This window comes from Myotis daubentonii, chromosome 10, assembly GCF_963259705.1.
Source record: "Myotis daubentonii chromosome 10, mMyoDau2.1, whole genome shotgun sequence".
Taxonomy (NCBI): domain Eukaryota; kingdom Metazoa; phylum Chordata; class Mammalia; order Chiroptera; family Vespertilionidae; genus Myotis; species Myotis daubentonii.
Window position 1 is genome coordinate 25118150 of NC_081849.1, and position 12486 is coordinate 25130635.

The 12486-nt window shown below is 37.8% G+C and overlaps 1 protein-coding gene across 7 annotated transcripts in view; it reads left to right on the forward strand.

Moving 5' to 3' along the window:
• MKLN1 (muskelin 1) overlaps positions 1–12485 on the forward strand; it is a 330333-nt gene extending 317848 nt beyond the window's left edge. For 6 of the 7 annotated variants that reach the window (XM_059711806.1, XM_059711807.1, XM_059711805.1 and 3 more), the window contains one exon: positions 2236–12485. In XM_059711806.1, the coding sequence (XP_059567789.1) occupies positions 2236–2357 (122 nt within the window). In that variant the 3' untranslated portion in view covers positions 2358–12485. Of the gene's footprint in view, positions 1–373; positions 2081–2235 lie in introns of those variants that run through there. The other variant, XR_009454700.1, reaches the window with a different exon arrangement.
• The last annotated feature ends 1 nt before the right edge of the window (position 12486 follows it).

Genomic DNA, 12486 nt, shown 5'->3' on the forward strand with positions numbered 1-12486 from the left:
CTCCCATCGCTGGCTCCACCCCTACTTCCTGCTATCACTGGCCAGGGCGGAAAAGGCACCTGATTCTCCGATCATGGCTGGGGGGCAGGGCAAAGGCGGCCCTGGGGCCGCCTTTGCCCTGCCCCCCAGCTCTTAGCTCCCCCCTGGGTTTCCGATCACTGTCAGTGGCAGGGGGCTTCTTCCTGCTTTCCCTTTCGCCTCCCTGCATTGTGCCTACATATGCAAATTAGCCACCATCTTGTTGGCAGTTAACTGCCAATCTTAGTTGACAGTTAACTGCCAATCTTAGTTGGCAGTTAATTTGCATATAGCCCTGATTAGCCAATGAAAAGGGTAGCGTCATACGCCAATTACCATTTTTCTCTTTTATTAGTGTAGATATAAAAACATGTATTTTGCATTGTAAATTTAAAATTTAATGATGTAACTTGGAGATGTTTGCATGAAACTACAGTAGCTCTATTATATTCTTATTAGTGACACATAGTATTCCATAATAAAGGTCTACCATAATTTAACCATTCATCTAAGGAAGTATAATTTCAATTTCCTCATTGGTAAAGGGTGAAAAAGTAAAAGATGTTCTCGGAGGATTAAATGAACTTAGCACATTGCCTACAACTTAAGCACTCAATCTATAATAATAAAAGGGTAATATGCTAATTAGACCAGACGTCATTCTGGACATCCTTCCTGACAAAGCTGGGGCCGAGGGAAGCCAGCCCGGGTCCCGGGTGCCTGTGGGCAGCTGGAGGAGGAAAGCAGCCCGGGTACTGGGTGCCAGAGGGAAGCCGGTGCTGGCAGCCAGGGAAAGGAAGGCCTACTTTTGCACAAATTTTCGTGCATTGGGCCTCTAGTTAGTCAATAAAAGTAAATGGGCTTTGGAGTCAGATAGACATGGATTCACATTCCATTCTCTTCCCTTACCAGCTGTGGAACCTTATTAAATTACTCAATTTCTCTAAGTTTTCCTATTTGAAAGTGGAGTTTATGATAACTGCTTCGTTGTTTTTTATGACAATGCAATGCAGTCATACAGAAACACCTAGCACACAGTAGGAACTTAGTGTTTCTTCCCTCCTAAATCATTTGATCTCATGAAAATGGTATTACTTCATTAGAGTACCGTCACAGAATCAATACCACAACATTTTCACAAATAAAGAAAACAAGGGAAAAACCCTAATGTTGAATTCAAAGAGAAACAAACAAACCCGTCTATCAAATTAGTAACATTACCATGCAGTAGGGGCAAGGGGGAGGAAATTAAATCTTTTTAGTACAGTGTTAAGACTATACACTTGCAGGTATACTCTAAAGACAAAAGCAAAGAATCGTTTGAGTTTTTGCTGATAGTAGTATGGGTATAGTAATTCTGGAACACTTGTTTTGTGTATTAGGTTGAGCAAATGAGTAAATATGATGATGTTGCTGGGAGTTGGTTTTCTTAGTGGGAGAAAGGAGATTTAAATATAGAATGGGATAAGGAAAGGAAGAATCCTGTGGAGGTTCTTAAAAAATTGGAATTAGCAATAAAAAACACGAACTCATGATTCTGTTAAAGAAAAAATACGCTATGTATATACCATAATGTGTGTACATATATGTACAGGCCTGGAAACAATAAGACCCTTGGTAATTAGTACAACTGATCTGGTTTCTAAATATCCTTCACCACTAAAAGGAATTAGAGCTCCATGGAAAAATAGCTAATTCCAGAGCTGTGTAAAGATAAGCTTGGATATCTACCAGAAAGTAAGGAAGTGCTAGAAATTAACAGGGATAGTTCAGAAGACAGGAGCTTGAAAGAGTTCTCACTGGACAAATCTGGGACCACATGAGTATTAAAATGATACCAATGAATATAACATTGAACAAGGAAAGGATCCATGAATACATACTAATACAAATAAATAAAAGTCAGAAAAGGAGTGAAATAATCCTCAGTGGACTAGAAGAGGAAAATGCTTGCAGGAAAAGGAAGAGAAATCACTATTGTTACTAAATCACTATAGTTACTAAAGTGCTGGTTATTTGGCTAGGTTCTTTTCACATCAGTCATTGAAAATGCTACCAGCCAGTCAGAACGGGGGTCAGGACCCATAGCTCTAGTTTTAAAGCCGGTTTTGGTTTTGGTTTTTCCATTATACATTGCTGCTTTTCTCAACCGGCTTTTCTCTTACGTGTTGAGTTTTAAACACAATGGATGAATTTCTTTGTATCTCTCCTTCACAGGCTTTTCAGATGTGGATCATACCTATGCTCAAAGAACTCAGCTCTTTGACACCTTAGTAAATTTCTTTCCTGACAGCATGACTCCTCCTAAAGGCAACCTGGTGGACCTCATCACACTGTAACTGAAGAGTCACTGGACAGAAATGGAGACCAGGAATCTGCTTTCAGTATTCTGGATTTCAACTCTACTGACCGACAGGCCGCAGTGACTGAGGACTGCACCAGAATCCCGAAGGGATCTTTACCATCACAAGTTCTAACCCTCTTTCTTCATACCTGACCTCAGCCCCATTCTCCTCATCCCATTCCTCAGTTAAGTTAATAATAAAGTGAAATTGGTATACTTTCCATTTAAATATATATATATTTTTTACTTTAACTTTTAAAAATTAACGAGTATAAAAAATAATAATCAGGTAGTTTACCCTTTCCTGATTTTTATTTCATTTTTATAAAATTAGGGCAAGTAAGCACTATTAACAGACCCAGTGCTATAAGAATTGGGATTGTGTTGTTGGGTTGTGTGACCTTCTTCTTTCTCCTCCCTTCCCATTTCACTTTGCCTTGCATCACACAGCTGCTTGTAGGTGGTGTCACTTGTTTACCTCTTCATTCTTAACAGTATATAGTTCTGTAGGGCAACTGATGTATGTTAAAGTGATGTGTATATGTCTCTGTTGACTAGAGTCTTGTATTCCATTAAGCAATAGGAGAAACAGAGGGCTCAAATATATGTTCCTCTTCATAGAACTGAAAAATGAAACCCAAGATTGGTCCAGGCACTTATCTGAGATTGGTCTGTAGTGTTTCTATGGTGGATATTATAAGCTTTGAGTCACAGAAACTTAAACAGAAGAGTATCGTTCAGAACCTTTAAGAGCCATTATAAAAGTTACCAGCAGGAGGATTCTAGAAGTGATTAATATGTTCATTGATATCTTTGTGGCAGTTTTGGAAGAAAATGGCTTTCCTCTCTGATAGAGCTGCACAGACCCAGGGCTTCCATTACTTCCTGTGCTATCAGTCCGTAGCGTTTTCATTTGGGAGGATGGGTGTCCAGAGCTCTGCTTTGTTGATCCAGACACATTGGCTCCGCACATCTGCTTCTGCATACTGATATTTTAAAGAATGATGGCGTGTAGTTGTCCAGTGGAATACAACTGACAGGCATTTCACTAAGCACATAGACTAGGCTTTTTTAAATGAAGGAAAAGAAAAATGGTGCAAATACTTTTTCATTAAACTAAAAAAGAAAAAGGCAGATAGGTTTGTCTATTTTTTGTGGGGGATGGAGATATTTATTGTTCCATGAGGTGCTATGGAATGCAATATAGGAAACCGACACCTGACCAGTGCTTATTTCATTTGCTCAAAAGTATGCTGTGTTAAAAACAAGTTATATTAAAAAAAAAAAAAAAAAGTGTGCCGTGTGCAACTGATACCCACCATGCTTAAAGCAGACTAAGTATAATGAATGTTCATCAGTCCAATGGCTCTTAAAAGTGAATGACTTTATGGAATTCAGTATGTACTTGAGTAGCAAGATTAGGTCTCACCAAAGAAAGAGAAGAAATTGAGTTGCACTTTTGAAAAGTCTCATATATAGGAATGAGACTTGGAGATCCATCTTCACTCTGTATTGCATGATTTTACTTCTTTTGGGGATGGACAGAAATCTATTTTTCCTAGTTCTAGGCTTGAATCTTGGGCTTCTTAGCTTTCCAAGCTTCCCAAAGCAATCAATATAGTGATTTATTAAACAATTAGATCTGTACCTTACCTTGTGAAAAATATATAATTTAGTAAGTACCAAAATTTGTGTAGCTGCAGAATAACCAATTGACTTTACAGATGAGCACATAGAATTTACTTATATACTTGTACAGTTTCATAAAATGATTTTTCTGAGTGACAGTCTAGAACAGGGGTGGGCAAACTTTTTGACTCGAAGGCCACAATGGGTTCTTAAACTGGACCGGAGGGCCGGAACAAAAGCATGGATGGAGTGTTTGTGTGAACTAATATAAATTCAAAGTAAACATCATTACATAAAAGGGTACAGTCTTTTTTTTTTTTTTTTAGTTTTATTCATTTCAAACGGGCCGGATCCGGCCCGCGGGCCGTAGTTTGCCCACGGCTGGTCTAGAATATAAAATATTAATATCACTAATATGGTAGCCAATTGAATCTCATTTTGTGTAAACAAGTACAAATCAAAGAGTTGATAGGGAAGAACTTGAACTTGATAAGAGTTTCTAAATTTAAAACCTTGAATTTTGCTCTCTGTGAATTCTGGCACTTTAAAAACATTACCAAATGAAGTTCTGCTGCCCTCCACGATTTATTTTTATATTGCTTTGTCATTTTTTTCATTCATTTAGATTCCATATTTGGAGGGAACTCAGTGACTTTTTTGTTCTTGTTTTTCCCTGATAGTACCAGTAGTTTTGTTTTGTTACATACGCTTATTTTAATTTTATCTTTTACTTTATTTAGGTGTGGGACTTTTCCTCTTTATTTCTGATTTTTTTTTCCCCCAAACATGTTTAAATGGGGTTGAATGATAGCAAACACTTTGATGTTGCTTAAGTGAGAAACTGTTGAGATTATTGACAAGGTAAATCAGAGTTTGTGTCATGGGGCTTTACACTGCTGGTAACGATTGTAGGAGAACGTAGGGCTTCATTATATCCATGCCCGAGAGTGACACATTGCTCACGTTTCACATCACTGTTTTGAAATTTACTTATAGATGTAATGAGTAACTACATTTATTTCCAAGAATTCCAGCAGTATATTTAATTTAAATAATCTAATTTGGTATTTAGATACATTGTTTAGCTAGCCAAGTAGCTGTTTTACTATTTTTTAAATCTTTCTAGTTTAGTAAACCTCAGATTGAAACACCTGGTTTATGCTAGTTAGTGGACTACAGTTTGTTCAGTTTTATTATCCCTAGCTTCAGCTTCGTTCCCATTTCTCTTTTCTTCCAGCCAAATGTATTATTCCAGAATAATAAACCAGAAATAGTTTATTTAAACTAGAAGTAAACTAGATCTTCATCATTTTTAGTGCTTATACTTCATGAGAAATTCTCTGACTTGCAAGGCACTTCTAAAATTCATCTGCATTTTGTGGAATGACAGAGACCTCATGTGGCCAGCTTGATTAATTCAAATGTATCAATCTCTTATTCAAGCAAAGAAATTTAGATTTGAATGTCTAACTTTGTGCTAAAGCTGACAGTATTAACCTTTAGCAAGATCTTTTTTTAATATATTTTTATTGATTTCAAAGAGGAAGGGAGAAGGAGAGAAAGAAACATCGATGATGAGAGAAACATCAATTTGCTGCCTCCTGCACGCCCCCTACTGGGGATCGAGCCTGCAACCCGGGCATGTGCCCTGACCGGGAATTGAACTGTGACCTCCTGTTCATAGGTCGACACTCAACCACTGAGCCACGCCAGCCAGGCAGCAAGAGCATCTTTTTAAACATGGTTTTCATTTACATTAAAATTGGCCTATGCATGTCTAATAAGTAAAAAGTGATAGAGAACATTAGAAAGTTAACTCTTTGGTTTATCATAGACCAGCTTGTTAGGTTCAGAGCTCAGTTACTTAAGATTGTAAAACTATTCTTGGGTGAAATATGTATGTTGAATATAAGTGGTTGCCAGCTTATCCTCCAGGGGGTCTTTTCACATCTGCCTTATAAATGCTATTTACAGAAACATGATCAGTTTTATGTAATAAAACAGTTTTAAAATCTAACATGCAAACAAAAGCTAGTTTGAGGCACTTAATCATTTAGTGAGGAATGGAGAATGATGCTTAATGGATGAAAAATCACTTAGAAAGGAGTATGTTCCTGATTTATTCTCTGAATTATACTGTTTCATGAGAATTACATGAGAAGTTACCCTGTAATTATTCCCACCACCATATGAAATTCATTGAGTAATTGTGGGTCATTGATTATTTCCTGAGTAAATGTGTTAATTCTTTAGCTGGTTGGATGTTGCAAAGCAGTTGAGAATTACGGATTCAAGTGAATTATCTGGGGGCTGGGGTGTCCTTACAATGTGTACTGCAAACAGTCACCTAGACATAAAAAAATGCACCCTTCATAACCCTTCTTTTCTTAGAAACTGATGTTCATCTGCAATGTCATCCTTTTGTAGATTCTGACCTGCGTTTTCGCCAAGTTTTAAATTCTTAAAATAGCCTTGATCTGGGATGTGCAGGCTTCCTCAGAAGAGGTTTATAGGAGAAGTATCATAAAGGGTCTGCACATGGCAATGCTTGAGGATTAGATTTTTGGGGCTCTTTCACTCAAAGATTATTTTCTTTTTTTAATCCTCACCCGAGGATATTTTTCCATTGATTTTTAGAGCGAGTGGAAAAGAGAGGGAAAGAGGGAGAACTATCGATGTGAGATAAACACATTGACTGGTTGCCTCCTGCACGAGCTCTGGCTGCAACCGAGGTACGTGCCCCTGACTAGAACCTGAGACCCTTCGGTCTGCAGGCCGACACTCTATCCAGTGAGCAAAGCCAGGGCTTAAAAATTCTTAAAGTCCTAATTAGTCAAATAACATCCTTCTTTTGTGATTTTTTTTTTTTTTTAACTCTGGGCTGTATCTCCCTGTGCTTTGTATTCATGCTGAAATGACTTGGCTATCTTAAACTTCTAGTCTGCAGGTATGTCAGTTGAAGGGAGAAGTTTCCAAGTTTGTTGAAATAATTAGACTACTAGATCAGCTGAATGATGTTGTCATTATTTGTTTTGGCAGGAAGGACTCATTGCAATTTATGGATTTCTTCATCAAGTGCTTTTCATTTTTCTCAAAAAGTACTATCTTAGAGATTTTATTTATACATAATTTTAACCTTGATTTCCTTCTACCCACTAAATACTCTGAGTTGTGTTGTCATTATTTTTCTGACTATTCTTGGCTCTTTTAGCCCTAGACTTTCTAGGTTTTATATGGCATTGCTTACAGGTGTTGTGCTGCTTGTGAAAAAAATGTCATAATCATTCTGAGACATCATTTATCCTTGTTTATGACAACAGAATAGTGAAATTAACACTTGCACATTATTAAAGAATTAATGTTCAAATATTGCTATAAAAATGCTTTTCATTTTCATATGGGCGATAGTAATATGGTTATGGCAGCTTTAATGGAGGAGCCAGTGTTGGCTTCTTTTCCTGTCACTAGGAAGTTTACTCATAAAGTTATTGATAAGGTATAAGTTTCATAGCAGAGCTTATGGAATTCACATCACCAGCATTTCCATTTGCCTATTGGCTTTCCTTTCTTTATACTTTTTAGCCTTTTTCCCCTACTCCCAACTCCTCCGAGTAGCACTGATTTTCTGCTGAAATTGGAATTTGTGTTAAGAATTGACTTTTAATTTCAATATAATTGAGCATTGGTAATAGCTTTGATTGCCATGAAATGATTGGTATTCATTTTTTCTTAAATAAAAGTAATGCAGGCTTAGACATGTCTCTTCCCCTCAACAATGTGAATTTAGTTCAAATTCCAAATGACTAAATCTTATTCCTAGTCATAGCCAATGATAAAGTCCTCTGACAATAGATTCTATGCCCTTAAGGAGTCATGAGAGATTATAGTGATACAGATGTCCTAGTGGTGCAGAGAGAGGTGTCCTGTGGGAAAGCATCCCTCACGTTATAGACCTGAACTACAAAGGGTAGTTCTAGTTTCTCTTTCACATTACAGTCATTGTTTGGAAATAAAGTTTGCAAATACACTTTCAGGTCCTCAAACACTGGGTGGCTGGATTTAAAACAGGATGTTATGTGGATGTTATCCAAGAGCTATAGGGTCAACAACAAAAATGAGGAGAAATGTTTAGTAGGGAATTAGACCATTTGTAAGATATCATTTATAATTGTGAAACAATTTGTCTTTTTGTCTGTTGTTCACACCATCTGAATGAACTATGAAACTTATGTGTGCAGTGTTCTATTTTGCCTGTCTGTGGCATTTTCACTTGAGTCTTAGGAACAGAGCTAGAGAAGAGAATGAGGATATGTTAGAAAAGAAAAAGGGAACTTTTAAACAAATATATTCATTTCAGAGAGGAAGGATGAGGGAGAGATAGAAACATCAAAATCATCAATAGGCTGCCTCCTGCATGCCCCCTACTAGGGATTGAGCCCACAATCCGGGCATGTGCTCTAGCCAGGAATCCAACCATGACCTCCTGGTTCATGGGATGCTGCTCAACCACTGGGCTACACCAGCCAGGTGGAACTTCTTTTTTTCCTTATGGATTTGAAGGTTCACAAATCTAAATGAAGAAGAAAGCTCTTCCTTTCTAGCCCTAGATTAATTTTATTAATGCAGTGTTGGAAAGAAGACTTATCAAAAGGGATCAAAGCTCAGTTATTCTGAATAGTCGTTGGAAAGCAGCATTTCTTGGTTAGTTTCTTTTTTTCATCTTCTCCCAAATAGCTGTTAGTGATCTTGAAACAAAAAAACCAATGTAATCCGGCCAGCGTCGCTCAGCAGTTGAGAGTTGGCCATGAACCAGGAGGTCATGGTTCGATTCCCAGTCAGGGCACATGCCCAAGGTTGTGGGGTCGATCCCTGGTGGGGGGGTGCAGGAGGCAGCTGATCAATGATTCTCATCATTGATATTTCTATCTCTCTCTCCCTCTCCCTTCCTCTCTGAAATCAATAAAAATATATTTTTAAAAACACAATGTAATGGGCCCTAGATCTTAAACTAGGTGAGCAGTTTATTATGTACAGCTAGTTCCTAGATAAGGGTCCAGCACCAAAACATTTTAACAGGCAGTTTGGGGCTCCCCTGGGACTTGCTTTGCATGGAGTTGAAGCTCTTGTTGAAACAGCTCTGACCATCTGGGATGCTAGCATTCAGCGGTTAGGTAGTTTGGGTATCTGCGCTGTCTGCCCCGTGTACACCGGCCTGAGGAGATCACCACTCTTCAGTTTCATCCAGGGCTTAATGAATGCCAAGTTAATTGGCAGGAAGGGAAACATTGACGATCTACTAAACAGGCCTGTGTGCATGATTAAAGAGTTGCTCAAGTAGACAATTTTGAGCTTTATTTTTCTCCTTTGTTAACCAACCTCAAGAAAGCCTTTGTTCAGTTTAGTGTCATTTGGTTAGTGTTTTTTTCAAACCCTTTAGGAAAAATATTGTCCTTTCATGCTTAACTTATAACCCATACAAAATTGAACTGACATCAATTTAGTTTCCATGTTTTAAAATAAATTAATTCTACATAATCCCAAAGGTCTCTGTTTATTCTACTTGGCCAAGAAATACATACATGAATTCTGGGCTTGGCATTAGAAGTATTAAATAACTGATTTATTCTTTAAGTTGCCTCCACATCAGTAAAGTGTTAATTAAATTAGAGAAGGTATCTAGAATAAGGCTAATGCTATTGTTGCTGGCAGAGTCTTATGATTATTTTGCAACAAAACAAGAGGAGAGGATCTTAATGCCATCAGGGCCGTGCTATCAGATGTTTGCGGATGCCTGTTCCAGCATGCTGCCGGGAATTACTGTCTTTACTTTCTTGGGACAAAGGGGAAAAGGGGGCTTTACACTATTTTAATTGCTTACTTTAGAAGTCCTAGGCTACTTTCATCTTTTGAAGGCTTAGTTTAACTTTACACATACACAATAGCTATACGTGTAAAAACACTGAATACAACATTATAAGATATACTAAAGTAGTTGTCTATCCAACCCCAAGTTTAATAGTAGGATATGAAAGTCTAAAAGTTTAAGTATGAATAGTCTATGGGGAAGATATATATATATTTAAGTCATGTGTTGGTCTCCTTTTTTTTTTTTTTTTTTGTCCTTTCCCAGAAATACTGTTTTGGTGACTAGCCAGTTGTAAACTGTGTTCTCCCTCAATTGTATACCACCCATTTCTTTTTATTGGAGAAATAAAAGTGGACTTTCTTTCTTAAACATTACATTTAGCCTGGCCAAGAGGTGCTGTGATTGTGTTATTCTGTAAGCCAGCTTGCTTTTTTGACTTGTGCAAAATGTCTTTTGAAATGTATAAATTAGATAATATAGTATTAATTTCCTTTATTTTCAATTTAGAAATTGCAATATAGTGTGTTTTTCTATGAGCAGATTCTGTTATATATATATATGGACATATATAGGTATATATATATATGGATATACATATATATATGGATATTAAATAGTTGGCCCTTGAACAACACACGTTTGAACTGCGCGGGTCTACTCATATGTGGATTCTTTTCAATAAATACTGTAAATATATTTTCTCTTCCTTATGATTTTCTTAATAACATTTTCTTCAGCTTATTTGATTGTAAGAATACAGTGTCTGATACATATAACATACAAAATATGTGTTAGTTAATCGGCTGCGTGTTTATTGGTAAGGCTTCTGGTCAACAGTAGGCTGTTAGTAATTAAGTTTTGGGGGAGTCAAAAGTTATATGTGGATTTTCGAAATGGATATCGACAGTGCAGGCGTTGAGGGTCCCTAAACCCCACCCCACCCCCATTTTGTTCAAGGGTCAGCTGTGTATATTTTTCTTTTAAAGAGATTTCTTCCCTGCTACCACTTCAAAATCTATGTGCTGTTGTGTCTACAGCCTCAGAAGAAAAGTACAGGAAAGCTATGATGAGGCCCTCCTTTTCCTGTCTTGGTCTTCATCTTGGTAACAAACATTATCCCATCTTTCAAAATGGCATGTGTTAAAGATGTTTTTAAGTCAACTCTTTAACTACTTTTATAAATTAGAAGTACTCACTGGCCAGAAATTAAGATCCTTCCATTTATGGATCCTCAAAGCCAAAGTTGGACTGGAAGTTAGATTGAGAAGGAAGGTACAACTCCTTCCACGGCCAACAGAGCTGCTCTTTCTGGGCCTGCTTAGTAACGCTGTGATAGGTAGCTCCTTCCCTCTGTCGCAGCGTCTCCCACATCGGCAACACGGTGTCACCGCAACCTGCTCATCTGAAAGCTGGAAATTGTTAAATATCTTTTATGAGACTTTTAAATGATAACATTTGTTGATGTTTGTGATTATATACGTGTTTATTATCGAAACTTAGGACATAATTGTAAAGAAGGAAAACCACTATATATTAGCCGATGGGACTTAACTCATTTTCTTTTTCCTGACTTCCATAACCCAACATGTTAGAGGACTGAAAAATTATTTTTAAAAAATTGACACAGTCATTCTCATTGTCTTACCACATGTGTGGAGCACTGGGATGCGAGCATTTGTGCCTACTCTTCTATTCCTTTAAACATTGTCTTTTTCTAGACAGTCTGGAAGTGATTTTGTTGATATGTATCTTTTAAGCCTAAATGATGGGTATAAGTGTTACCCAGAAGCTGTAGAGAAATGCCTTGTTCAGATCATTGGAAACTTCTAAGACTCATTCCAATTCTTCAGCTCTTTGTGCACCATTATGCACATTGGGGCATCTTCATACCCACGAGAGCTTTCTGTTTCCATGTATTTTTAAATATGACCATGGTTAAATCCACACCCAAAAAGGATGTACTTTCCAAAAGCCAAAGGAAACGCAGAGAAACGCAAAGCAAAAGGAAAACAGGCAGAATGAACATAAACGTAAATAAGGAGTCCTTGAAACAAGCGTGCCCTTAATCATGCATAAGCAAGCGTCTCTTCAGAACGTGTATTTCTTTGCTCACAGCTAAGATTCGGAAGTTTTGTATTTCATTTGAGACTCCTTTTCTTGGCCTGTGAAGGCGATAACTGCTGCCTGTCAGGGCCCGACTCTTGTGTTCACCCTCTTCGGTGGCACATGGGGCGTAGAGCTCTATCCTGAGGTTCCTAAACCAGAAATGGGAATCTGAGGGAGCTCAGGAACAGCAGGCTGAGCTAGCAGTGGCTGTTAAACAGAAGTGCTTTGGGGCACCAGGTCTCTTCTAGCATCATCTTTGTTCCCCGTCATTGCGGCGCCGGGTGGAGTGTTCTCAGTCTCCCGTCCCCATCATGATCCTGTCGCTCAGTCTGTGTGGACATTGTAGGCTTCGTTCTTTGGTCCAGTGACCTTCTGATCCCAGGTTTGATGAATGTTTTCAACACTGCTTTGTGAATAGTGATCTGCTGAATAATTGCAATTGTAGAATTGTTGTATGTAATGTACATATGGAGAAAGAATGTATTTTGTTCATTTTCTTAATAAAAAGTTATATATGGACACT